The sequence below is a fragment of the Aythya fuligula genome, chromosome 8 (genome assembly GCF_009819795.1).
Source record: "Aythya fuligula isolate bAytFul2 chromosome 8, bAytFul2.pri, whole genome shotgun sequence".
NCBI lineage: Eukaryota > Metazoa > Chordata > Aves > Anseriformes > Anatidae > Aythya > Aythya fuligula.
The window spans coordinates 9797217-9823201 of NC_045566.1; the positions used below are offsets into that span (position 1 = coordinate 9797217).

General features: G+C 41.1%; 1 protein-coding gene across 4 annotated transcripts; it reads right to left on the minus strand.

Moving 5' to 3' along the window:
- Positions 1-1079: 1079 nt before the first annotated feature.
- AKR1A1 (aldo-keto reductase family 1 member A1) lies at positions 1080-21963 on the minus strand. 4 transcript variants are annotated; one of them, XM_032192613.1, is made up of 11 exons: positions 21860-21922; positions 21347-21405; positions 20534-20641; positions 18378-18473; positions 12108-12227; positions 10374-10525; positions 7479-7674; positions 6678-6877; positions 6445-6517; positions 5337-5423; positions 1080-1680 (listed from the first exon to the last, which is right to left on the minus strand). In XM_032192613.1, the coding sequence occupies exons 4-11, from the start codon at positions 18465-18467 to the stop codon at positions 1615-1617; spliced, it is 984 nt and encodes a 327-aa protein (XP_032048504.1). In that variant the 5' UTR covers positions 18468-18473; positions 20534-20641; positions 21347-21405; positions 21860-21922; the 3' UTR covers positions 1080-1614. The 4 variants fall into 4 exon arrangements, with proteins under 4 accessions (XP_032048504.1, XP_032048506.1, XP_032048503.1 ...); XM_032192615.1 differs by lacking the exon at positions 20534-20641 and having other exon boundaries at positions 21347-21436; positions 21860-21963; XM_032192612.1 differs by lacking the exon at positions 20534-20641.
- Positions 21964-25985: the final 4022 nt, after the last annotated feature.

A 25985-nucleotide genomic window follows, 5' to 3' on the forward strand; every position in this document is an offset into this window, starting at 1 on the left:
GGATACACGGTTGTAACACAGACCTAGATTAAAAGAGGTTGTCCAAACTAAAACGATCTCATTCTTTCATTTTTGAGCTATCTGAATACAGAGAATTATTCTTCTGCTTGTTAGTGCTATGGGAAACGTAACAAATAATTGCTCTTTATGTCACTTACGGTCAGTTAAGCTTTCTTTGTCCAGCAGCAAAACAGAAGTCATGCCTGCGACCATCTCCAAGTGGCTGCAGATCTGAAAGAGTCCCTTTGTTTAATTCTGAGAGCCCTTAACAAACCCTTCCCTTGCTGCCATGCCTGCACCAAGGCAGGCGAGCACCCACCCTATTTTACAGGTAGAGAAACCCAAAACAAAGTATTAAATAACACTGCTAAGGCCACAGATGGTATCACTACTGGAGCACTGGTATATACTAAGACTTCGTGCTCTTGGTACTCTGATGGTGTGACAATTCATTACAGGACTGAAACAAAATAAAACATTGCTGGTGGCAGAGCTCCAGCCCTGCACAATAGTGTATCAGCACTCTGTAAATTAGTCCTGCCACAGAGTAACACAGAGAAAAAGTAGAGGCATGGAAAAGGCAAATTCCTTGTCCAGCATTACCAGCAGGTCAGCAGTGTGAGAGGAAGCAGGACCAGCTCTCCCATATGCCAGCCCACACAGCAGTCAACAAGAAGAGACATTAAAAGGGAAGAGGCCCTCTGACACTTTGTTGTTTTTTTGTTTGTTTGTTTGTTTTTTCTTTTATTGTATAATCAGGAACAAAATCTGTGATGTTCCAGAACTTGAACTGGACATCTTTAGTAAAGACACATTGGAGAAGTTTATGGGAAAGGCAGGATGGATTTCTAAAGGACTTGCTAAAAAGTTATTCAGGCTTTTATGAGAGGATAATCAGAGAGATTCCAGAGCTAGAACCTATCCATGTGACAAGCAACAGGAATGATTGCCCTGAAGGCCTGCTTCAGGTTATGCATTTATTCTCCTCAAATCAACAGAAATTAAAAGAAAAAGAAAATAAAGAGGAGAGAGTTTAAGTCCCATGAGTATTCCAAAGGGGATAAAAAGCACTCAGCATGGATGATAACTTGGGTTTTAATGAACGCTTTATAGACACAGTGCAACCGTTGCACATTTCACTTAATTCCCTGTATAAAAGATTAATTAAAATATTGAAGGTGATAGTTGGGTAGTTGTTTAGTCTGAAAATGCTTTCATGCCTTCCCCTTTCCCCCCCCCCAACATGGTAATAAAGATTTCAAAACCGTTCAACAGACAGAAAACACAAAGTATTGCCCTAGCCTGATAACGATGTGTGGAATTTCATTTAGAATCTCCCACACTTTATCTAATGCCAAAAGACGTTATGTTTCCCAAGGCAAGCTGGTGGATTCATTACAATGTCTGCAAACTCTGATAGGGAAGCTACAGGACCTTCAGAAGGAAGGTCAATTAAAAGCAGTACGTTGCAAGAAAACCTTCCTTCCTGGGCAGGATTAATTTGGACTTTTTTTGTTGTTGTTGTTTGTTTTACAGTTTTGACAAATTATGGCACTCATTACTTTGTGGAAAAGTATGCAGAGGAGCACGTTATTCTAACACCTTATTTTGTAGTTAATAGGGGTCATTGAAGGGGTAATGGGGGTGTCCAGCATCTCTTGGTACTGGCTTCCCATTCACCTGTGAAGTAAACAGACAGATGCATGTCAGAAAGATACAGACCCATTCGTACTCTTTTTCAAGTTCTGCATGGTTTCAACTTGTAAATCTTCATATCCCAAACATCTGGGAGCATCTTCCTGAGTTTAATCAAGAGCTGTTCCCTCCACCCCTAAGTCCTCTTGGTACTTCTTGAAAGATTTTTTTTTTGTAGCCTGAAGCAAGAGTCTTTCTTCCAGCTACTTAGGCTTTTAAGAATTGAATTAAGAATAGTTAAGCCTTTTGCCTTGTAGCCATTACTGAATAAATGTTGCAACATGCACACTTCAAAACACTTTGCAGAAGTAAGCGCTTCTGCCCAGCTTTTCATGACAGAGTTGTTGGGCTGCCAATTTTACAGATGGATATCATGAATCAAGTGTAGTAATTTGTTCAGGGCCATACACTGAAGCATTTACAGCAGCACTGAAACAAGAAGTGCTATGAAGGAGTTAAGACACACTTCTTGTTTAAGAACACTTTCATGGCCAACCAGTTTCTCCAGCTGTACAATGGGAGTACTGAAACTAATGTTCATTGACAATGAAACAAAAGCTCCTGATGGCCCAAAAGCAGATGTAGCCAAGCAGAAGCCTCAGTTCCTACAGCCCACCTCCAGGCATTCCCATGCATAAAGTGCATTCCTAGATGCATCAAGTCCACTGCAACGCCCCCATTTACTAGGAGCTGGGGTAAAACCTTGCTCTGCAACCTGTAATGTTTGAGGAAATTTAGATGCAGCATCAGCAAGAAGAGAAACCTCCCGATGGCAAACTAGCATTATTCAGCTAAAACTTTTACTCAGTCATTAAGCGCTTAATATAAGCAAACGTTAAGCGAATCATTGATTTGTATGCATTTAGGATTTTTGTATCACTGTGATGTTAGATATCACTCAAACTGTTATGGGGGCAAAGGGAATCACAGGTACTTTGAAACCAAGTATCCACTAGCAATTCTATTAGCTTTCAGAATAAATCATGCATTTAAAAGCAACAACTGGAACCCCTAGTTTACAACGAGAACTAGGGTAGAGTGAAAACAGTCACTTGGGGGCACTATAGAGCAGAAAACTGAGATGTTAAGGTTTAGAATTTGGTGCTCAGATTAAAATAAAAACCGAAATTAAGCTGTTATCTGAAGGCAATCCTTAAAACAGTGGACAAAACTATCACAGTATCTTCACATTTCCTCATAGTTTCCTGAAAGCCAACAACTGCAAGTTCCCACAATTCACATTTCTCACCACAACCACCATTTCTTTCCCCTGCATATTTTCCCTACAAAAAACAGTTCTTCAGGTAAGCATTCTTTTTAGCAACATGTCAAAACAGCAGCTGCCAGAAGCAATGTTGCGCATAGCTGCTTCCAATCTACCCCAGGAATCTGAGGGAGGAAGGGGAGCAAATCAGCAGTGAACACATTGATAGTTAGCTACTGCTGGTCTGGAAAAAAAAAAAAAAAGAAGAAGAAAAAAAGAGAGAGATCATGTGTACAACACCATCAGTCCTGTCCTGGCTTGCTAGTCATTCAAGTTTTGCTGCAGTTTATTCTTTGAACAATTATGATTCCAAAAGTTTGAATTTCAGGCTGGTACATGGTACAGTTGAACAATTTCCAGCCTCTACCCAGATAATGATCTGTTAAAAATATAAAGCATCTTAAATTGTCTATATGCAATAGCTTCACCTCGGACTTTGAGCAAAATAACAGCGTGGAGAAGAGTGGCACAACTGTCAAGACCTTCTGGTTATATACAAGCAAGGTAAAGCAAGGAAAATCCGTCTCGTCGGTTATGATAGGAGTGCTGCCACATCACACTTTGAAATCCAGACACTATAAATTAGATTCATAGAGGAGATAGGCATGAAAGGTTAGACAGGAATTTTAATTTACAGATGATGAAAATTCTTTCTGATAAGCCCAGAAGGGACGGGCAGGAGACAAAAGGTTCCGCAGAGATATTACAGCTACAGTCGCGTTTTAATTCTCCTCATCTTGCTTCTTCCTGCCTTGTTATCTGACAATATGGCAACATCTTTGAAGCCCAGCTGCATCACATTCACACCTTTTTCTAGTTGGACAGGCTAGTGCTTTGAACTCTATTTCGTTTCTTTGTGAGTCATTGATCAGAACACATCTCCTGGGTATCAAAAGCGCATGAATTATCCCTGGATAGCCCAAGCCAGGCTACATTCTAAATGTATTTTGCAGCTTCACTACCAAAACAACTTTGTTTGCAGCACAAGTAGCAAAACACTTGAAACAGTCAGCAGCAGGTGTGCTTGTCACTACCACATTCACATGCAAGAGCAGCCAAACTGGCTGTTTGAAGCACAGACTCCTGATGCATAAGCAAAGAGATAATTTTGATTGCAGGGATGTAGGGGTTATATTTACACACACACTGAAGCAACCCTACAGTTAAAAGCATGGCCTTGAAGCTTTCACAAGACCCAGCACTGGAAACAGAGAAGGCTGTAAGAAGTATCTACCTCCCCTTGATACAAAACAATGGTTCACACAGGCTCACAATTCTTCTTTTCAAATTGTTAGATCACTGATCTGCTCTCAAGTACTCAAGAAACCTCAACAACAAATCCTGCAGAAATGCTTTCTCCAAAGAATTCTTAACCAGTAGCACTGGGTAATGAAGAATTTACAGGCAAACTGATGGAGAGGCAAATTCTAAATTTGCAGAGACCTGTACCACACACTATGCTGTATGATAGAGAAGGGACAAATCGCTTCAAATGCATTCTAGTACAGTCACAATATTTTGGTAAGTGACCCACCAGGGAATGTCAACAGCTCTCTGTTGTACAGACAGAAGCAGGAAAATAACTATCTAAGAAATGAGAAACACTGTAACGATAGGAGACAATAAGGCTTTTTTATTTTCCTTCAAATGAGGAGAAAGGAATAAGATTAGGTTCTTTAATAAAATGAAAGAAAAAGCCTAAAATGACAACCTTTGAGGCATGAGTTTCTCTGAAAACAGACTGGCATCTAATAGCACACAAGGTAAGGGTTCATGCGACAGAGGAAACTGATGATTCTATAAGATGCTGCAGCTAAGGGATTAGCAAAGAAAAATAACAAAATCTGAATTCAACTCCTTACAGTGGAGGAAAACTGTTACAACAGATGCTGAAAGGGGACGTCTGGTGGAATGAAGTGGGCAAATTCCCTCGCATGGCTTCTGACAGAAGCAGAGAGCTAATAGCACCTTGAGTTTTCTGTGAACCTAGAGGTTTATGGTAAAAAAGCAGATGGGAACAGGTGGAATAAGGAGAACTTCTGGAGAGAAATAGCACAGACCTTAGCCTGCTTGTACTCAAGCGGAACAGATCAGCAGGAGTTTGGTGAGGTTGGACGCAGGGAGGGACTCTGGTTAAAGGCCCATGGGCAGGTCCATAATGAGGACCCATGAGAATCAACAGAAGAAAAGAGATTTCAAAAAGCTACCTGTATCCAACTTTTGAAAAATTCTTTCAGCTTAGACACCCTGAAAAGTTGTAGCTCTCTTACTCATAAGTAGTTCTGACAGGGACAGCAAGAGAAAATGAAAACCACAGAAACCCCAAGATGTGGTCACATTCACACAATCAGAACTATTAGAAATATGAGAAATTTACCGTAATCATTGGCACAATGTAACGCCAGTTTTTGTTCAGGCTTCCAATGTGGCTCATCTCCTCCTCTGTGAGGCTGAAATCAAACACCTAGGAACAAAAGCAAGAGCCTTGGTTTAATAACCATAGTTGTGTTTTTTTTTTTTTAATTATTATTTATTATTTAATTCTGTTGAATTCTGCCTCTTCGCTTTATTTCCTTTATAGGTCAAACATCTCCAAGAGATGTTTTTAAAACAAGAAAATCTGTGTGCCATATTAGAATTGCTAGATCCTAGTGTTAAAACCCAAATAAAAATAAACGTATTGCTAGTTGCAGTATTTTAAAAATCTTTGTAATCTTCAATTTTGGTAAGTCCCAGCCTCAGCAGGGATTTCCATACAACTCTGAAAAATGGAAGTTAGGCATCTGTAAAAATCTTGACTTGCAACAGCATTAGTTTGTCTTCTGTTTATAAATATGAAGTTGCAATTAAACCCATTTTACAGGAAACACTGACACAAAGGCTTAAAGCCTGAGGTGTTCATACAATTGCCAATTCTAAGTCTTCACTGATACTGCTTGGGAAAAAAAAAAGTCTGAAAGGTGATTCAGAGACTCAAAATTATTTCAAGTCAGTTTTCAAATAATTTGTGAGGATAACTGCCTTTACTTTAGGGCAGGTGCAAATCACAGTAATCCTTCAGCATCATTAGGATGGCAGTTTGCTGCAGAAATAGTTACCAGGCCACACTTACAAGACAAAACAACAGGAGAGCAATCATTCTTTCCTAAATCTGTTATTCATAAATAAGAATCATTAAATATAATTAAAAGACTCACTTGTTCAATAAATTTTCTATTAAATTTCAGTAAAGATTTTTCATTTAAACTCCTTTTCACTTAAACTCCTATAAAGGACATTTTTTCCCTTTTGCTACCAAGTCCATGCATGTGCACACAGTTGCTAGGAACTCTTTTGTTTTCAAAAAAAACTTTTCTTTCCTTTCTGTGTGCATGCATACATTGGCAAACAAGCATGAACCAAGCGCCTCAGATCGTTGTAGTGGGATGGCACATTGCTCACGTGAAAGGATATTGCTGCAACTCCTGTCCTCCATCTAAACTTACCTGGACATTCTGCAGAATGCGAGCAGGAGTGACGCTCTTGGGAATGGTAACCACTTTACGCTGCACTTGCCATCTGTTGAAAGGGAAAAGAAAAATTTTCTGTGTTGGCAGCACAAGAATCCCCACTGATGTGGGGAAAAAAACACACGCCCCAAGTAAATCCCTTCAAACTTGAGTGTTTTGTTTTATTTAAGGCCAGGTCCCAAATGCCACCTCCCTCAATTGTTCTGTACCTGAGGATGATCTGGGCAGGTGACTTGCTGTATTTTTCTGCCAGTTTTTTGATCCCAGGTTCCTCTAGAAGCACAGGCTCATCTGGGTGTTTCCACATGCGATCTGGAGAACCCAGGGGACTGTAGGCAGTAACGACCAGTCCTCTTTTCTGGCAGTGAGCTATCAGCTCATTCTGAGCTAGGTACGGATGACATTCTACCTATTAAAATGACCCACAATGAATGGCCGGAGAAAAAAATATCAAGCACAAAACTCTAAACAAACAGGAGGTCAAAAGCATAATAATAAAAAAGGCAGAATCAAGCATTTCAAGAGAGGTCATTCCAGTTTTTGGAAAACTGTATGAAGCTATAGCGTATTACCAGGAGAATGAAAAACTGGCTGGTAGGCTAAAATTATGGAAAACAGTTTGCTTAAGTTCAGAGTGTTGGATTTTCTCCATGTGTCCAACAAATCGTCCAACAAGCAAGGAAGCTCTTTATAGGAAGGATTTAAGATAGTCCCTCTTGATGTCTTTTTTTTCCTTTTAAACTAAGTTGTTCTTCTCAGGGAAGACAAACTCTGTTACAGAGAAGCACTGACTAGGTGTAAGGGGCTGCAAAACATGGATATAGAATTCCCCAATGAATTCATCTGTCTGGGAAGACATCCTGTATACCTACTCCTATAGATGGGGGTATACTTCTCTCTGTACAGCAGAAGCTGCACTCCTTGTGCTTAACACGTAGCATTGGTTTGCACATTCTTTGCTCCCATGGACAAACAGGAAGAGGATTCCTCCTCTCCTTTATTCGTCTTACCTGGAGGACAGCTGGTTTGACAGTAGCCACACTTAATATATCATCAATCTGACGACTGTTGAAGTTTGACAGCCCAATGGCTTTTGCAAGACCTTTTTCCACCAGCTTCTCCATAGCCTTCCAGGTATCCTTGTAATCGGTGTAATCATACCGCATTGTTCCATCAGGATTCTTTGGGAAGAGATTGTCCCCTCGTCTACAGCATCAAAGAAAGGCAAAGTGTAAGTATATATGCCATGTGATTTCTATTACAGTAGTTCTTCGAAGAAAGTTTATTTTAGTGAAGTATTCTTAAAAGCTTATGCATAGTTTGTAAGCTAGAGAACAAACTGAGCAAATTTCCCTGTTGAATTCTATTATGAAGACTTAGGCTACAAGAAATTATTTTACACACAGTCTTTCCTATGTAAACTTGTTAAATAGTGCCTGGAACTTACTTGCCTATAGGGCTATACCTACCTATAACATGCTACTTACCTACTGCAACTAACTAAAGCTGATCACCCATTGGATATACAACAACAGCACTTTGATCCTAGCAAACAGTTGATTTAGAGAACAGCAACTCAGAAGGCAGCTTTGGTTTTTCAATTTGTTTCTGAGGGAGGACTGATGGTCTGTTTGGAGCCTTTACCAATGGGACCTTGGTTTAAGAGCTATCTAGCAGGCACTGCATTCAAAGTAGTCTGAGTTTCCCACTCTTTGAATTGTCTAGCAGAGTCAGCACTGGGTGCAAGCAGAGATTCTCAGAGAAGTCTAAACATGCACATGTTGCTTGTAGGTTGGGTGTGTTTCCAGTTAGTCATACCAACCCATTTAAAAATAAAATAAAATACAAACAAAAGAAACCAACCAAAACCACATAGAGGAAGAACCTGGTTATGTCAGGTGGCACCACCACACTACCCAAGGGCTACGAGCAGTCTCTGAGCAGTCCATGCTTGGAGGGGTTCCAGCGATCTCACTGGAAGAGTGCTGCTTCATAACCACTGTGGGACATTGCTAACCCAGATCTCTGAGACTGGCTGACATTGCTCTAACTCAGCAGTAAATGCTGTGCAAGATAACAGCAGCTGGGGACATAGCTCTTGTGCACATCATTTTTGGTCCTAGATCTATCAATAACTTCAAAAATGTTATGAGTGAGCTCCCAACTCTGAAAAGCAGCCTCATGTGTCAAGAGCAGAAAATTAATCCCTCGCTTAATATACAAGACTTAGGGTCACTGTGCTTTTCATCTGGAAATCTAATTTAATTTCTATTTAAATAACATTCTTCTGATTAGCTTCCCAAAACACTGCAGGCACTGTGGGTAATCAGGCACTAGAACAGTTAAAGTAGAGCTGATAGAACACTAGGAGTGAACTGTTTCCAGTGAGAAAGCATGGAGATTGTAACTTCAGTTTTGTCAACATTTTCCACAACAATGAGCAGTTTAAATAATATTAATCATAACTAAATATACATCATTGTTTGTGTTCCGTGTTATTATCAAAGCAATGTTTAAATGTTGTGTTTCCCCCCCACCCTGAACCAACTGAAAAGCAAATCTATTTCAAAACAGGGGGGATTTTTAACATAAGTTCTTCCTCCAAACTGGCCCTAGCTGAAAACACTTCCTCATTCTGTTACATTGAGGGACACAGAATTTGACTGACTTTCATACCAGTGTCGTACGCTTTGCAAAATTCAGTTCAGATGACTAGAAGGGAAAAAGTGTTCTCATTTGTAGAATGGGCTGAAGCCCCTCTGAATCTGATGGGTTTTCCCCTGTTTAGTGAAGTGTCCATGCAAACAGCTGGTCAGGAGATTTTTTTTTCCTCCTCTTTTTGCTGATTGCTTAAGCAGGAAAAAGAACTTCCACAGCTACGATAAACTATGTAACTCCGCCTCTGATAGGGAGATAGGATAAATAAATCTAGCATTTAACTGGAGAACTCTCTCTTCCCATATTTCCTCAAATCTTAGAATTACTGCAACTGAAGTGTCATGAGATCATCATCATTTCCTTTTCATACAGACACCGATGCAACACTTGACCACTCCAGCAGCTTACAACTATTAGCGAAAAGTGTTATCTTTTTTATGAAGCACTTGATTTTCATTTTACAGATAAGTACAACTTATCAAGGCACAAAGTAACAACAGGATTTCTCCAAGATTACCAAGTACTTCTATGGCAGAATGAAGAATAACAGCACATTTTCCCAGTGCTGAGGTGAATAGACTAAACTACATTTAAGCTTCTGATGCATATTGAACTTGACAAAGATTTTACCTCACAGCAAGACAAGTTTTCAGCTACTATATGGTGACAAGCCTCAGTAGAGAAACTCACTCAATAAAGCTTGTTTACTTTCTCCCAGTCAGACTACTTTCAGTTACCTAACTTTGGCACCCATGCCAAATTGTCATGCATTTAGTGATCCTAATTTCATTACCAAATTGTTTTCACTATTAAAAAAATCAGCAGCTACGTAAGGATTTTAAATTAAGACTTCATACCCATTTTTGCAGCCTCATGACTTCTAAATAATAACAGCAATTATCCCTTTTCTATTTATAATCTCTGTATAGTACCAGAAATTGTCTCCTCTACTGTTTCCAGATCTGCTACGAACCTAAACAAATTCTGAGCCAATTCAAAAAAGAATTAAATGGGAACATCTGTGTCTGTGAATGTATCCACCACATACAAATGGACGTACAGGTTGCAAGTAGAGAAGTGTCTATAGCCTGTAGGACTATGCTATAAATCACCCTTAAAAATATCTTGCAGGCAGTCTACACAGAAATAAATTCACAGCTCAAAAAGAAGCTCCTCAGGACACAGAACCAGCCACTGACGTAAAACCGGGGTTTCTGCATTCTGTGCCCTTTCCATATAGCACTTACTCAAAGGCATGAGGCCAGTGCATGAGGTACAGGTCCAAGTAATCCAGTTTCAAATCTCGAAGTGTTTTCCTTAGTGCTGGCTCTACATCTTCTGGGTGGTGCTTGGTGTTCCAGAGCTTTGATGTTACAAACAGGTCCTCCCTTTTAACAACCTTTAAGAAAGGAAGGAGAGCACAATTTACTGGACCAAGCTCAGAAATAAAACTGCTGCAATTCCCCATCTAGCTTTAGAACAAGGAAAACTCAAGTTTTTTTAAAAAAAGTTAACACACGGAACCTACAAATTAAACCTTCCAAAAATGTGCTGGATGGAGAACTGCAAGAGAAATACACACTTGCATTGACCCATCCTAAAGCACACCAAAAACTTAGCAAGTCCCTAGAAACTTTGGGGAATAAAAAAATAATAAGCAAAAACCAAAACCCACCACTTTTCCAAACTCTAACGCCAGGATTAAAGCCACTTCTAAGTGTAATAGGGCCAAATAAATTATTACTTTTGCAATTTCTGTCAAGGTACAACCAGCTAACTTACTACACTCATCACATGTTATAAACTGTTTCTCATAGAAAGAATGCAGGAAAATAAACCAAAGAAACTTCACCAAACCTCTGCACTTGAATATCTAAGTTCTGGGAGGAATGCATTAAGAATTGAGCATCATGTATTGGAAGGGTAAGACCCAGAAAGAGATCATACTTGACATGCTGAAGCACAGAACAGCATCAGAAGGCAGTTCTCATTGCATATGCAGTACCAAATTTCACTCAAGTCTACTAGCTGGAATGATTAATTTCTCCAGCCATTCAGTTATTTGTGTTTTGCATACTAGCTGTTGTGTTCAAAGAGAAAAATGTTCTAAAAAATCTTGTTTTAAGTTAGCCAACACAAGCTGAATAAAAATAGTCCTATGCTTCCCCATATTAGTTGCCAGTAGCTAAGCAGTGTGAGAGAATCCCTGGGGCGAGCTGAAAACAGCCTCTCTGGAGCTAATCACATAACAAAGAGATCACCCTACAGCAAAGGGGAGGAGAGCAGAAAAGCAGGAACATGTGATCTTTCTTTCCAGGGGCTCAGAGGCCATACACATAATTCTTCTGGCCCCTTGGGCCAACAAGAACAAGAGGATGAATTTAAGATTACACCTGAGGTCATCCACAGGAATGTCTGTTATGTTACATTAAGGCCTTGCAAACGCTATAGTCACAGTTACCAAACCTTCAAATTCAATCACTGTTTAAAAAAATAATATACATTTATTCACTTACTCATACATCTGATCTATCACTGAAAAAAATATACAGTTGCTGATTTTGTTGTGGGTACCCAACACTGCAGACCATTCTAGACTGCAAACTAGAGTAGCTTTTTTATATAAATCATGGAATATATTTTCCATTTTAACTAGTGACTCTAGCAACCTCTAACTTTTGAAGATCCAAAGCGGGATATTGGCTGGGGGATGTTTAAGAAGGAATTAAAAAAAAAAAAAAAAAAAAAAAGCATTTTCTGTAGCTTCCACACAAGTGTTCCAGACAATCTTTTCTCCTCCTGACAGTCAGGATGGTTCCAGAGGAGAGAAAGCCCTCTTTCATGCCTGGTCCTGATTAATAGCAAACAGCTGGGATAGATAGAAGGAAAAACCACATATGTTAATTTACAGCCCACTTTCAGGTCACAGTTGTAAATTCTGCTGCAAGATACAGTTCGCATGGCAGTTCTTGTGTTTTTACCTTGTTGGGTCCAACACTTTCCTGGAAAGCCTCACCGATCTCAGCTTCGTTGCTGTAAGCTGCTGCACAATCCACGTGGCGATAACCCACACTTAGGGCATATTTCACTGCTTCTTTCACCTGTAGTCAGAAATAGATTACACAATGAAATCAGTGGAGACAACTGAGAAAATTGCTGCGTGCTTAATGAGGAACACTGCCAAAGTACAGACTTAGATAAGGTCAGGATACCCAAGAAGAGTAGAAAACAGTCCTTTGTTGCACGGTCTTCAAGAGCAAAGAGCTAAGTGCTAGCAGATACTCCAAGGGTAACATGAAAACAGACCCTGCACGCTGGCCAAATATGCAAGAACTCACTACACAGAATGGAAATTCCTTTTTAACTACAATTGCTGTGCTTTTCTTAAATATAAGATGAGCTGTAAGAAATAAATCATGCTTTAGGGAGACAAATTTAATGGAACTGTCCAATCAATCAATGTTAGCCAAGCCTGGAAGACACAATCTCTCCCCCAGTAAAACAAAAGCCAAGTTTCTAATGCCATACTTGCCAGAGTTCACGTTTGGTTCAACTGTTCATGTTACATTTTTATGATAAGGATACTTTATGGCACATTTTTCCCTCACGTCTCATTCTCCCTGATTGCACAACAGCAGCGGTATAGTGACAAGAAAGTCATTCCACTGGTGATTATTAACCCACAGCCTGCTGGGGATCTCCTGATGATGCTCACAAATTCACATTTTGCTTCCCACATTTCTGACAAAGGAGGCACCACCAACAGCAAACGTCCCTCGCTCCATACTGTTACACAAGCCAGAACGGCTGGGAACCAAGGCACTATACTTTGCATCTGTTTCTGATTTTGAAAACTCTACTGAAGCAGACACATAGCACATACAGCTACATACTGCCATTAGACATGGGGCAAGTCTAGAAACCAATGAGGGAAACACAGAACGATGTCTCTTCCAGAATTCTTAAGTGGCTTTTGAATAAAGATTAGCGTAACTGACTCTAAGAACAAAGAAATTGCCAGACTTCAGCATCACCACCTTCCATTAGGTGGTTGGGCATCAAGTAAAATCCATTTCATTTAACTTCCAGTGGTCAGTGGGCACAGTCTCCGTCCATCTCTTAAGTGCTACAGTCAGAGCACATCTCTGTGCAGTGATTTCTATACGTTGCTCTTCACTGACTTGTCTCACGAGACCTCGGGAGATTAAGTTACTCCTTGTCTGAGGTTTGATGCAATAAAGCCCTAATCTATTTGGGGATTATGTCTCTCTTGTTAAGAGATTAAAAACATGTCAACAAAGGCCAGAGAGTGATTGATTTCTTTCAACTTAAGTACCAGCATTTTCAATTTGAAAGCTGACAAAATGATTAACACCAATTAAAGACATGCACAGTCTTGCTTTCAGATGCGACAGAAAAAGAGGGAATCAAAAGTGAAAGAGATGTCTCTTCTGCTGCTGAATTTCATTTGTTCTTCCTGTCAAGAGCCACAGCAAAAGCAGACACAGAATATTCTGACTGCATTCTTTGGCATTTTGAAAGGAAAACTGGAACTCAGACCAGTTTCCCTTAGCCAGAATGACAAAGCACTTCTATTACAACAGTGAAATAAGGTCTTCCTTTCAACAGCAGGATGGTATTTACAATCCTTGTTTCACTTTGACAGAAGACATTCCTCAGAAGGTCGCTATGAAGTCAAGGTCATAGTGAGTTTGGAATCATTTGAGACATATTAAACGTTTTTAAGGCTGAATATCCACCCTCCAAAAAGGTGGCAGTTGAGGAGCAGAAGCACGTTCTCCTTTATTTTTAAAGCACAGCAGAAGAAAGGAAAACAAGCATGGTGTTTGTCTGACCTAATCTCCCATTTCCTCTATCAGTTTTATGGTGTTTTTTCTAATCCAAACACGCACAAAAATTGCCATAAAATGGAAGTAAGCACCACTTGCAGAAAAATAGGGATAAGGCACTCCAAACACATTTCTGCAAAGTGATAAAATAAGAGTCCATATTTGTTTAGCAGGGTGCTTACATATATTTCTAGTACTGAAAAATCAGGACTGATCAGGCAAAATTTTTACTGTGTAAACTGCTCTCAGCCTCCTAAGACCTTCCAATTTGATCTGGGAGACCACTGTTCCATGCAAAATGCAAATAACCAAGAGCAAAATGCGCAAATAAGAAGTTCTTGGAGGCAAAAAAAAAAAAAAACTCTTTATATTTACATCTGCCTGTTAGGGTACTTTGCTTCAAATGAGAGTTGTATTTTTGACATTACGTTCATACAGGTACGTGCATTTTCTGGGGTGAGGAGGGAAGACTCAACACAAGCTGTTGGAGATTCGAATGCCTTGGAATATTTGGTGTTATATAGTAACAACTGCCAAGGGATCCTTCAAATTTTCCATATATTCTTTAGTTTGGCCTGTCAATGCTGCTGTGGAAGGAGCAATTACTGAGCTAATTTTCCATTGGTCAAGTTGAATCAGACAACTTAAATAATTAACCTAGCATCATATAATTCAAGAAAGTAGGTCTGAAAGAATCTTCAGAAATTATTTAGTCTATTCTCATGTCCCATAGCAATACCAACTAAGTCTAAACCACTCCCACACACATTTGTCAAAAATCTTTTCTACAAATAACAGGCAGTCTACCCCAATGCTTAGATACCTTTATGTGCAAAGCCTTTTTAGAAGCCTAACCAAGATGCGAGGCCATGATACCACATCCTATTCCTCATCAACATGAAATTCAAAAACCATTTTCAAAGGGTTTTTACACATTTAGTCATCAGCACACCCTTCCTGGTTTTGGCTGGGACAGAGTTAATTTTCTTCACAGTGGCTGGTACGTGCTGTGTTGTTGTGTTTTGAATTTAGGAGAAAAATAATGCTGATACCAGACTGATGTTTCAGTCGTTGCAGAGCAGTGCTTGCACAGTGCCAAGGCCTTCCCAGCTTCTCACAGCGCCCTGCCAGCGAGGGGCTGGGGGGGCCCAAGGAGCTGGGAGGGGACACAGCTGGGACAGCTGGCCCAGGCTGGCCAGGGGGATGTCCCCTGTGTGTGTGGGTCATAAGGAACAGTGAAAATGGGAAGGGTTGGCTGGGGATGGGGGCAACTTCTGCTTAGGGACTGGCTGGGCATCAGTCAGCTGGTGGTGATTAATTGAGTATATATATACACGCAAAACAGTCATTATTACTAGTTTAGCAGGTAAGAAAATGAAGGGAAAATAATGTCTTTATCTCAACCTAGGAGTTTTACCTTTTTTTCCCTCCCTGATTTTCTCCCCCATCCCACTGGGTGGGGTGAGTGAGCAAACAGCTGTGTGGTGCTGAGCTGCCTGCTGGGTTAACGGAGATGCTTCCATCTTTCACCACAAGTCATCTTTACCAGAACTTGCATCATTGTTGCTGCTGTCTCATCAGTTCATGCTTTTTTTTTTTTTTGAAATGGTTTGCCCCAAAACAGATAGAACTGCAGCTGAAGCCTTACTCTCCATTATGGTGAAGTCTCAGGAAATACAGTATGACCAGAACACACGTTGCTGTATCACAGCTTCTATATAATGCACTAAAATAGTTTGCTGTAGAGGAAGGAACTCAGACCACCATATAAACGGTAACTTGCAGTTAATGTTCCTAAAACAAGAAGCCTTGCCTCCTATCCTTCAGACATTTAATTCAAGCTCTTCCCATAATATAGGCCAGTAATAGTGAATTTTTGTTCACATTGTTGGACAATCCAGAGAATCCTGGCTAAGTTTTCATGACTTAGTCTCCTCCATAGGAGTCCTATGCAGTCCTAACACAAGGCACACAGTCCGATTGGTTTTCTGAGGCACAGATTTCCTTTTCCATCTTTCCTGAATGTTTCATCTGAAGGGGATCAGTCCTCCAGTTTGAAAGCATGACGCACTTGAGAAGAGAACAAAGCATTAAAGGATCACAGCTCCAGCACTAAAAGCCCATGCTACTGATACTCTTGATGCTGTTGTCTGAATGGACTTTTGTCTTTGAACCCATTCATGCTACCAGCTCATGAGCTTCTGTACTGCACTCACTCCCACTCAATAGCCCTCCATCATGTTCCTATGGTAATATGCAAACCGAATTTATCTTCTAGCATTTGATCATGTAAGGCAGAAAACATCACATTATCCTAAATTACCTTCTAACGTGGGTTCGGATTCAGTATTTTTTTCCTCTGTCCTTACCTCCCACGAAACTAGAGCTGCAACGGCACCTTTGTGCTGGCCTGCTGAGATCTGGCTACAAGTCAAAGGCTTGTTTAGGATCGGAAATAATAATGGCAATAATAAAGAAATTATTCAGAGTAAGGTCAAGACTGAAGAACAGCTTGACTACAATAACTACAACTTGCAAAGCATTTACCTGAAATTATTTAAAAGCAATCTGCTTCTACTCTTGCTTCTAATGTAGCCCTTGTACGGAAGGGCTTTTGATAGATAGCCTGTATTTGGGAAGCAGCTACATGCTCAATAATTATTATTCCACTTGTCTAGGTCTTTAGCCCCTGGCTTTTAATTCATAATTACAGCTATTCTCCGTGAACAACATTATGCCCTTTTAAGGGTAAATTACTTGGATGCTCTGCCAAAGTGCTACTATGCCTCTGAATCTGATAAATATCCATTAAAAAATACAAAAGATGCAACCAATTTTGAAGAGTGATAAATAGGAATTTATTTATTCCATAGGAATAGCAGCAATTTCTGTAAAGCTGGCTGTTTTTCAAGATCAGGTCTTCAAAACACTCAAGGAACATTGTCTTTAAAGGAAGTAATTGTTCTGCCGAGCTTGACTTCTGTGGGACCCCACCTAGACCTGAAGTTACAGATCCATGCTGGGTTCATCTGCTGGAAGTGCTACTGACAATGGCAAAATCTATCTGAAATAGGTTTCCAGGTTACAAAACTGCACTTTCCTCAGGACGGCTAGCGCACAAAATAAACAATGCATTGATATTTTGTTTGTTCGTTTCAAGCATTTTAGTACAATGTACATTAAACTGCCTTGGGTCTGCAGAAATTCATGCATTATGTTCCCGCATATTAATAAAACTAATTCAGCAGGCAGATGATGTTTCAACTGACAGAGCAAAACATTCACCCTTGTCCTCAGTTATGAGGTTGACTGAGCTCTCATACCAGCTTAGCTTCCCACATTAGTATAGCTTCTGTTCCCAACACATCTACTGTCCTGACAACAAGGAAGCCTAACAAGAAGATAACAATGAATACATTTTATTTGCATAGCTTATTTCCTACCTTTTCTTCCATCTGACAAGAAAAAACAAACAGTGTCATCTTAAGACGGTTTCTTTAAACTTCCCCTCTCAGTCACAAGCACAATTTCATCTGACTTACTCCCATAACTATCATGAAGCTAATGCCAGAATAGCAGCAAGATATACACTTACTGACGTGCAGCAGTACACAAAGTCCAAAAGGCGTTAAAACAAGAATACCAATTAAGAATTCCACCAAAAAGAGGACACTCCTGCTGGTCAATGCATACACCTGCTGTGAAAGGCAATCTCTGCCCTCAGGAATTTATCTTTTAACTAAACAAAAGGGAAAGGAAAAGATAGACAAGGGGGAAAGTATCACAATAGAAGGCACAGTCCATAGTATGCAAATATTCCCACAGTCTGTAGTAAAATGCAGAATTGTTTCCTAGTCTGGCATTTACCAATGCATTACATTTAGAATCTGAGTGAATCTCCAATGACACATTAGGCATTTCAGTCTAAAAGAAAGGTAACTCAAGTTCTTAGTTTCTCTGCTAAACACAGGCCAACCAGAGGAACAGGACTTATTACAACTAGAGCTCTTGCCTCCCAAAATAATCCTTACAGCCAAGTCATCAACTCAAACCAGAAAGATGCCTGGTCAGACTGGCAGCCTGAGGATTACCCCGTGGAAGTCATGTGCAAAATAATAACACCATTTTCACTGTCTGAGCTCTTGACCTCACTAATTGGTGTCTTTATGGATTCCTCTCCCAGAGCACCATTGCCTGAGGCCTGGGTTAACGAGTCCTAGGTGATCTGCAGCTGCTGATGCTTTTGTCTTAAGCCTCAGTCACACTTCTGTGGACTTAAGCCCAAATCCATGCAAGTGGATCCAGACAAGTCTTAGATCAAGGGTCTTCAGAAAAGGCTTACAAAATGCAAATGCTAGGCAAGAGCACAGAAGATGGAAGGATAGCTTGCTCCTTACTTACCTGGCCAGGTTCACTTTTCCAGGTTCCCAGTCCTATGAGGGGCATCTTCTGCCCAGTGCAGAGCGTAAGAAAGTCACATGCTGCAGACATTTTTGCCTGAAAAAGAAAAAGCAGAGTTTCTGCAACAATTCCATAGATTGGGGAAAAAAATAAAAAAGAAAAACAAACTTTTTAATGCAAAAATATATAAATAATACCATAAAGTTAATGACAATACTTTTGTTGTTATGCTGGAATAAAGCTGAAGCAAGGTCTTTGCAACTTTTAGTGGTATGAAGCAGATTTATAGCTTTACAGCTACAGAAGATACTAGAAAAAGGAGCTCTTTTTCTTCCTCTTCCTTCTTATTCTCTTCTCCTTCACAATGCATAGGTTTAAGATTTTGCACAGTTGAGAAATACAAAAAGAAGCAGCCTCCAATAACATACAATTAATACAGCAGCTCAGGTGAAAACTTTTTTTTTTTTTTTTAACCCCCTTCAGATCAGCTGTAAGCATTGATGAAATGGAAAGAAGCAAGTCCTTCGGACTTCTGCATTAGCTCTTCCTCTTTTACCAACTTCCTACTAGCTGGCTTAGGAACCAATGCTCTAATTACTGCTGCAGGTGGGGATAAACATATTTTCATCAAAAACAGCTGCTGCAGATTGAGGTTTGAAGATGTGATACAGGCAGACTTTAGATTAGGAGTAAACAGCAAAGGCATTAATAAAGGCAGCCCAGAGACACAGAAGACAGAAAATAATGCTCTAAAGAACTTTACCTCTGAAGGATCAGTTCCACCTCTGTGTGATATGTGTTTTGTCACCCTTGAACTCCAATATTCACAAACTGAGAGTTTAACTACAGGTCATTATTGAGGCTAACTCAGTGTGACGCTGTGAAGAAAACTAAGGACTTTTCTGTCTTCCTTTGCAACTAGTACATTTCTTTATTCATTACTATATATATCAAAGGGCAAATGCTGCCCAATGAGACCACCTTTTTTTTTTTAAAAAAAAAACAAAACACTGCTGTAAGTGGGGGGTAAAGGGAAGAACAAAATGGACAACTTATAAAGGTGGACACTATAAAATATACCTCATAATACAGATCACATAAAACCGTTAAATATATATATATTTTAAATCATTCTGATACAGTACGATAAATAACCGTGTGCAAAAAGTGCAAAAAAAAGGTACGGACAACATAATAACTAACATTGCTATCATAGAAGGTGTAATACACCTGATCTTGCACAAACTCACAGAATAGCAGCATTCTTCTGTTACTAAAGGAAGAATGCAAGAACTATTATGCAACCATCACTTTAAGCCTGGGCTCCTGTCTTATAATTAATGCTATGATATACACGCGTTTTCCATGCAAAATCCAACTGAACAAAGGTCCAGCAGGATCTTCTGTTACCTGTTACTGGCTTTACAGCTGCTGCAAACAGTAGTCTGCTCACAGTAGCAAAGGAAGGTTTGCCAGAAAAAATAAATAAATAAAGGAAAGTTTTACAGTGTGTCCCAACATCCTCACAATCTATCTTCCTGGTCAAACTATTAAAAACAAACCACGTTCAGGATGAGCTCCAAAGCCAGCTAGCTGATTTCAGCAAAAGATGAGGAAGTTACTTTCCAAGCTATGTCCAAACTCATAAGTTATTTTTAAAAAGAAAGAAAAAAGCACACACACACGAACAAGAGTGGAAGCATGCAATGTTGGTTAAATGGCTGAATATGTAGGAGGAATGTACATTTTCAAAGTAGAGCCTTCAGGCAGCATACTGTCCCAGAACAGTTGTACTTTCTTCACAACATTGTTATCATTTTCCTCCTATAAATAGGTGCCTACTGATGGATGTGCTCACACAGAAAGTTTAAGATTTTCAATTTCTCACGTCATATTTTTGTAGATTTACACGAGACAGCACACTTGTTTTACATAGAGACGTTAACACAGCAGTTGGAGTGCTCCTGGCCAGGCCATTACGCACCAACGAGCCGGAGGTCCCCAAAACAGTTAATGTGAGTCCAGGCTGATGCTGTGCTGCACTTCACATACTGCCTGGCCTTCAGGCCTGGGATGTGCACATTGCATGGCTGCAGGATAAGCTCCGCAACTAACTGACTAGAGCAGTGAGCGTGCAGGCAGCTCCCACTTGGTACCTGTGATTAGGCCCCCTGCATGTCCTTGCTTTTATCTAAAAGAGCAGGAAGTTCTCATGTGAGCATCCTCTCTGTTTGGCAGCAGAAGTGATGAACACAGTTGTTTTCCTGTAAGAGAGTCCAATAATAGCTCCAGTGACCAAAATGGAGTAACCCTTTCTAACAGGCTGGGTCTACACAGCACACCACATGTGCAACAGAGCTCTGCTTGATGCTGTACAAGTTAGTGTCCACAGCATGTGAAGAGATGTGTGATTACCTACACTATTCTCTTTCTTTATAGGGCTAGCTGTAATAAATAACATTCAAGATGATGTTCTACAGACTCTGAGCATCTTTCTTGCTGAGATTACAATGGTCCAGCACCTCCCAGTACAAAACAGCAGTTAAATAAATCATTCTGGATTTGCACTGAGATACACTAAGTCCACACGTTGGTGCTGAAGGCAGTCTTCAGTGAACTGAACTGTGGGCGTACATCCATTTTGGGGTAGGGTGCTAAGAAAGACAGAATATGATCCAGAATATGGTCCTGACAACAGCACTCTCTTCTGAGGTTTGCACAGCAATTTTCTTGCCAGCTACATGCAAGTGGGTGCAATTTACCTGGACTAAGTCGCCTAAATAAAGGTATCTTCTTACATCACAAGGTGCAACTAAAGAATGAGGGCTTTTTCATTCACCTTGGCCTACACCACCAGCCAGCCGCATGCTTCACACAGCCGTGTTACACAATAACCTTAACGTGACACTTCGGCCCAGAAGACAAGGTACATGCCATTTAATTGATAACTAGCGTTTGGTAAGAAGTACCTTAATTTGTACAATCCTGTTGTATATTAACGTCGCAGCGAGCAGAACGACAGACTTTGCTGGAATGGAAACACACGAGAATGAGGGACACTGGAAGAAAACACAGCAATACTTTCCACTCAGATTCTTCCCTTAAGGAGGAAGATGTAAGAAAAGTGGTGCCCACTAGCTGTTAATTTGCTCATTAAAAAGCAGCAAGGCTCTTTTTGGAAGGGCAAGAAGAAAAGTTAACATCAAAGCACCCTGCGACCGCCACGCTCCCAGGGAAGAGCAGACCTCAGGGTGGCACAGGCAGCGTTGGCAGCCCGCTGGGAGGATGCATGAGAGCTCAGAGAAGCACCCACACACACCACACCTGCCCACCAAGCCACAGCCCACCCTCACCCCTCAGCAACGAGCCGTGCACTCCTAAAAATCGCATTAAATTAACGCGCGCGGGCACATCGAAGCCGGGGCAGGGGCAGGGGCAGGGGCAGGGGCAGCTGCTGCTCCCGCCCGCAGCCCCGCACTCACCGCACGCCTCCAACCGCTACTGCTCGCCACGGTGGCTCCGTCCCTCGATGTTTCCGCTTCCGGAGGCGGGCAGCGGGCTCCGGTGGCTCCGTGCCGTGGCCGGTGCCCTGCGAGAAGGGCTCGGGGTCGGCGCCGCTCCTCACGGCCCCGCCGAGCGCTGAGGGGGCCGGCGCGGCGGGCGGGCGGGCGAGGAAATGGCGGGCTCGCCTCACGGCTGCCAGGGCTTCCGCGCTCGTGTCAGGGGTTGTCCGTGGAAAGCTGCGCTCCTGTGGGAAGGGAGACGGCGTTTTATCTGCTTTATTCGCAGCCCTAAATAGCAGGAATCAAGGGGAAGTGCAGTTAGGCTTGTCCAGTCTTAGCTTTTGTGTCAAAAGGTGTGTGGAGAGGTGGTGGCTCCTGAGGAGACCGGGTCTCCGCTGGTGCAGGTGCGCAGGAATGCACCTCCTCACTGGCTGTACAATAAAAACTAAGGCTGCACAATAAAATCAAAAGTGCCATTAAAGCAGTGAGTGCGGCACAGGGATTACCTTGGGTGCACCCAACCAGGGACTGCTTTTGGAGGTAACAGAACTGTGCCCGTGACTGAGACAAACACTCAAGGCTGGTGGGATTGCGTATCTCATCTTAAACACTTCTAAAGAAAGCTATAGCCAGCTTTGTCTTTAACTCCAGGCCTATATTTCTGCCATTTATAAACTATAAAGTATATAAATACAGTTATTTTTTTTAATTGTGTCAGCAATTAGGCAAAATACATATCTGACAAGGCTTTGAAGAGGCTCCTGTTTATATTTCCAGAAAGATCATCCTGCCGCAGACTCTTTCATTGCTGTTCCAATTTCAGCTGCTCAGGAGGTTTACAGGCACAAAGGTTAATTAATCTCTTGGGCATTCACATGACCAGATTTTTCTGTGCTGCAGCCTGTTCTGACAAAATGCAGGAACGTGGAAAGAGAGTGCACGGAAAAGACAAGGCAATAAAAATGACAGGAAATACAAAATTGCAAAGAGGAAAGAATAAAGGAGAAGGAAAAACTGCTGGGTTTGATTTATTTTTTGGAGCCCTTGCCAGTCAAAAATCCCTTTGGAAATCAGCAATCTTAATGAAATAGAAAATGCCTGATTTATATATTAATGTCTCATATGAAAACTTAAACCTTAGCTTCCAATGATGTAATGACGAGTGAAAGGGAAAAGGTAAGGAAGAGTGAAATGTTTTGTCATCAAAAAGTAGTGATTATCCAGGCATATAGTAGTGAAGTTTCTTCATAAAAAGGTGTGTAAGAAGGAAGAGGTTATGCAGGACATTTTGACCTAGAAACACAGTCTTCACTTGAGCAAAGCAATGAAAACTAAATATGTGCCCTGTATATTTAAATTATATGTAATTGTTTTCATTAAAACTACTGTGCACCAGCTGCTTGTGCATAAATGCCCCAGGGCCTGGGAACACCTCAGTTGTTGACTTTTGAGTTGTCTTTTTGCATATGTTATATTGAAATGTCCTCACGTGGTCAGGACTTTACTTTTACTATGTCCCTGATGGCAACGTGTGTATACAGTAAGTTCAGTATGTTCGGGATTCAGCTGGCTTTCTGCATGTGCAGAGATCAGCTCTACAGAACATACACAATGATGTCCTAATGTGCTGGCTTTAGGGGGCATTCAGGGATTTTCTCTGCTGCAGAACCAACATTTATCTGCTTGGGGGGCATGCCCAGGGCAGCCACCACCCAAGCCCAGCTCCCACTACTGTTCTGGCTAGATTCATCTTGTTCCAGAAGTCCTGGATACACTTACATAAAAAAAAAAAAAAAAAAGAAAGAACACTCAAATTCTGCCCCAACAAAATAGATGGAAACTCAGATGTAGTTGTGTCCTGAAATAGGACCGATGCCTTTATTTTTACAGTTCTTGGCACAACAAGGTCCAATTGCTGACCAAGATGTCTGGGAGATACTGTGATCAAAAAGATAAATGTAAAATTTGTTGCAGTTATTGATTTGGAAATCTTTGGGTAGTTTCAGTGCTCCAACACTGCAGGGCCAGCCATCTCTGCTTTGCTAATGCATAGACTTCTTATTGTGGCCATAGCTGGCTAGATGGGCGCAAAGTGGCTCCTGATGCTCTCTCTGCTAATCAGGTACGGGCTGGTCCTGTCTAGCAGCTATTTTAGCAGAGCACAACATCAGGGCTAATCCAGAGCAGAGCATGGAGAAACAAGGTGTCCTTCCAGCACCTGTTTGGGTAGACATGCCCTTTCTTTCTTGAAAAACTACTTTTTTTTTTCTTTTTTTCTTTTTTTCTAAATAGCATCATGTACATAAATACCGAAACAGGTCACAGAAACCTATCTGCTCACTGAACAAGGAGCAGCCCTGACAGTTTCTCTCTCCAGAACATCCAGAAACTGATCTTTGGAAAGATTAGGTCAGAAACTAATCAAAAAATAATGAGGCCATGGACACATGAATGGAAATGCAATGCTAAAAGCACAAACCCGGAACAAACTGCATTGCAGTAGCTAAGCAAAATGGGTATGTTATGCATCTCAAAGTGTGAGAAATGATCATAGCAAGCATTGAAACCATGAGAAAGTTATTACTGTGTTGTCCACTGGTTAATATGCTAGAGTTGCAGGGAGACTACATTCTTGTAGAGGTATTAATTAGGACAGCCTTACCTTTCAGGGGTTAACCTGTTTGCAGGTACATGGCCTGAATTGATACCAAGGTATATACACATCTAAATGTATAGACCCCAATTGTCCTCAAAACATTGATGTTAAGAAAGTAACAAACATCTTTCTTTAAAAGATTAAGCATGCTGTAATAACAGAAATAGCAGTAGATGTATTATTTGAATTAAGGTGATTTTATTTATTTATTACTGCACACACACATAAATGTTACGTTGCTTTTATTATTTAAGGGAGTAACTTCATCTGGTATTGAAACCAGTCATCTCTTGGGTGATTCACAACACAGGTATAGTCACCCAGCAACACGGCACATTGTTGTAGATTGTAAACAATTAAAGTTTGCTAATCCTTTGTGGTTTTCTCCTCATTACAATTTATAATCAAGTTTTAACCGGTATAAGAAACACAACTGAAAAATGGAAGACAGACAAGGAGTACGAATCAGGTGGTAAACAAGTTTACCACTTTTGACTAAAACAAGCAGTTTTGTCATTGACAGGCCCTTTATAGCCTTTAGCATTCATTATTTAATAAAACTTTTATGTGTACACTCAGGTTTTGGTCCTCAATCAGAAAGTAAGAGGACTGTTTCAGCTCTCTTGGATGCAAACGTGATGCGTGTGGGAATTCACTTGGGCTAAACGTCCCTCAGAGAGGCTTCACAGAACTCCCTGAAATGACTAAGAGCATCGTCCAAGAGTTTCCATCCTAACCCCGAAGCTTCGAGGTTACAGTTAATGGAGTTTTCAGCTTTTTTCCTGACTTGTGTGACTTGGATTGGTCTTGCCATTAACAGGGAAGTATCACTGGAAGCCTTGAGAACTAGAACGAGGTTGAGGAGGCATTTGATAATAGAGGGAGAAGATGAAAGATTCGACCCCACACCTATACAATACTGGAAATGCATGTTGCTTTGTTGAAAAGGTCTGATTTTATTGAAGTCAACGGCGAACTTGCATTCACCTGAATGGCATGCCAGCCACATCTCACTTTTCCTCAACACCCAGTGCATCCTCTGCTTCTCTGATGTCTCCTAACAATTACATCTTGCTTCTACTAAGGTATTAAAAAGCCACTTCATGCAGCGAGCCATCAGAACCCCCTTCTGAATATCCCCACATGGAACATTTCCCCGGCACCTCCCAGAACGCTATCCAACCACCTCCATTTATTCACAAATATATATTTTTTTCCCCTTTCAGCAGCCGGGGGCCGTGTCCCCGCTCAGATAAGCCTATCAAGCCCAGAGGGGGGGGGGGCCGGCCATCCAGGCAGCGTTGTGCCGAGTCATGCTGCCCTTGCACGCCGCCCGCCCAGCCCCGGCGGCCCGTGAGGGGCGGGCGGCGGCCGTGAGGGGAGGCTGGGCGGAGGGCGGGAAGGAGGCCGGGAGGGCCTCGCCCGTCTCCTCGCGAGATCGCGGCCGCT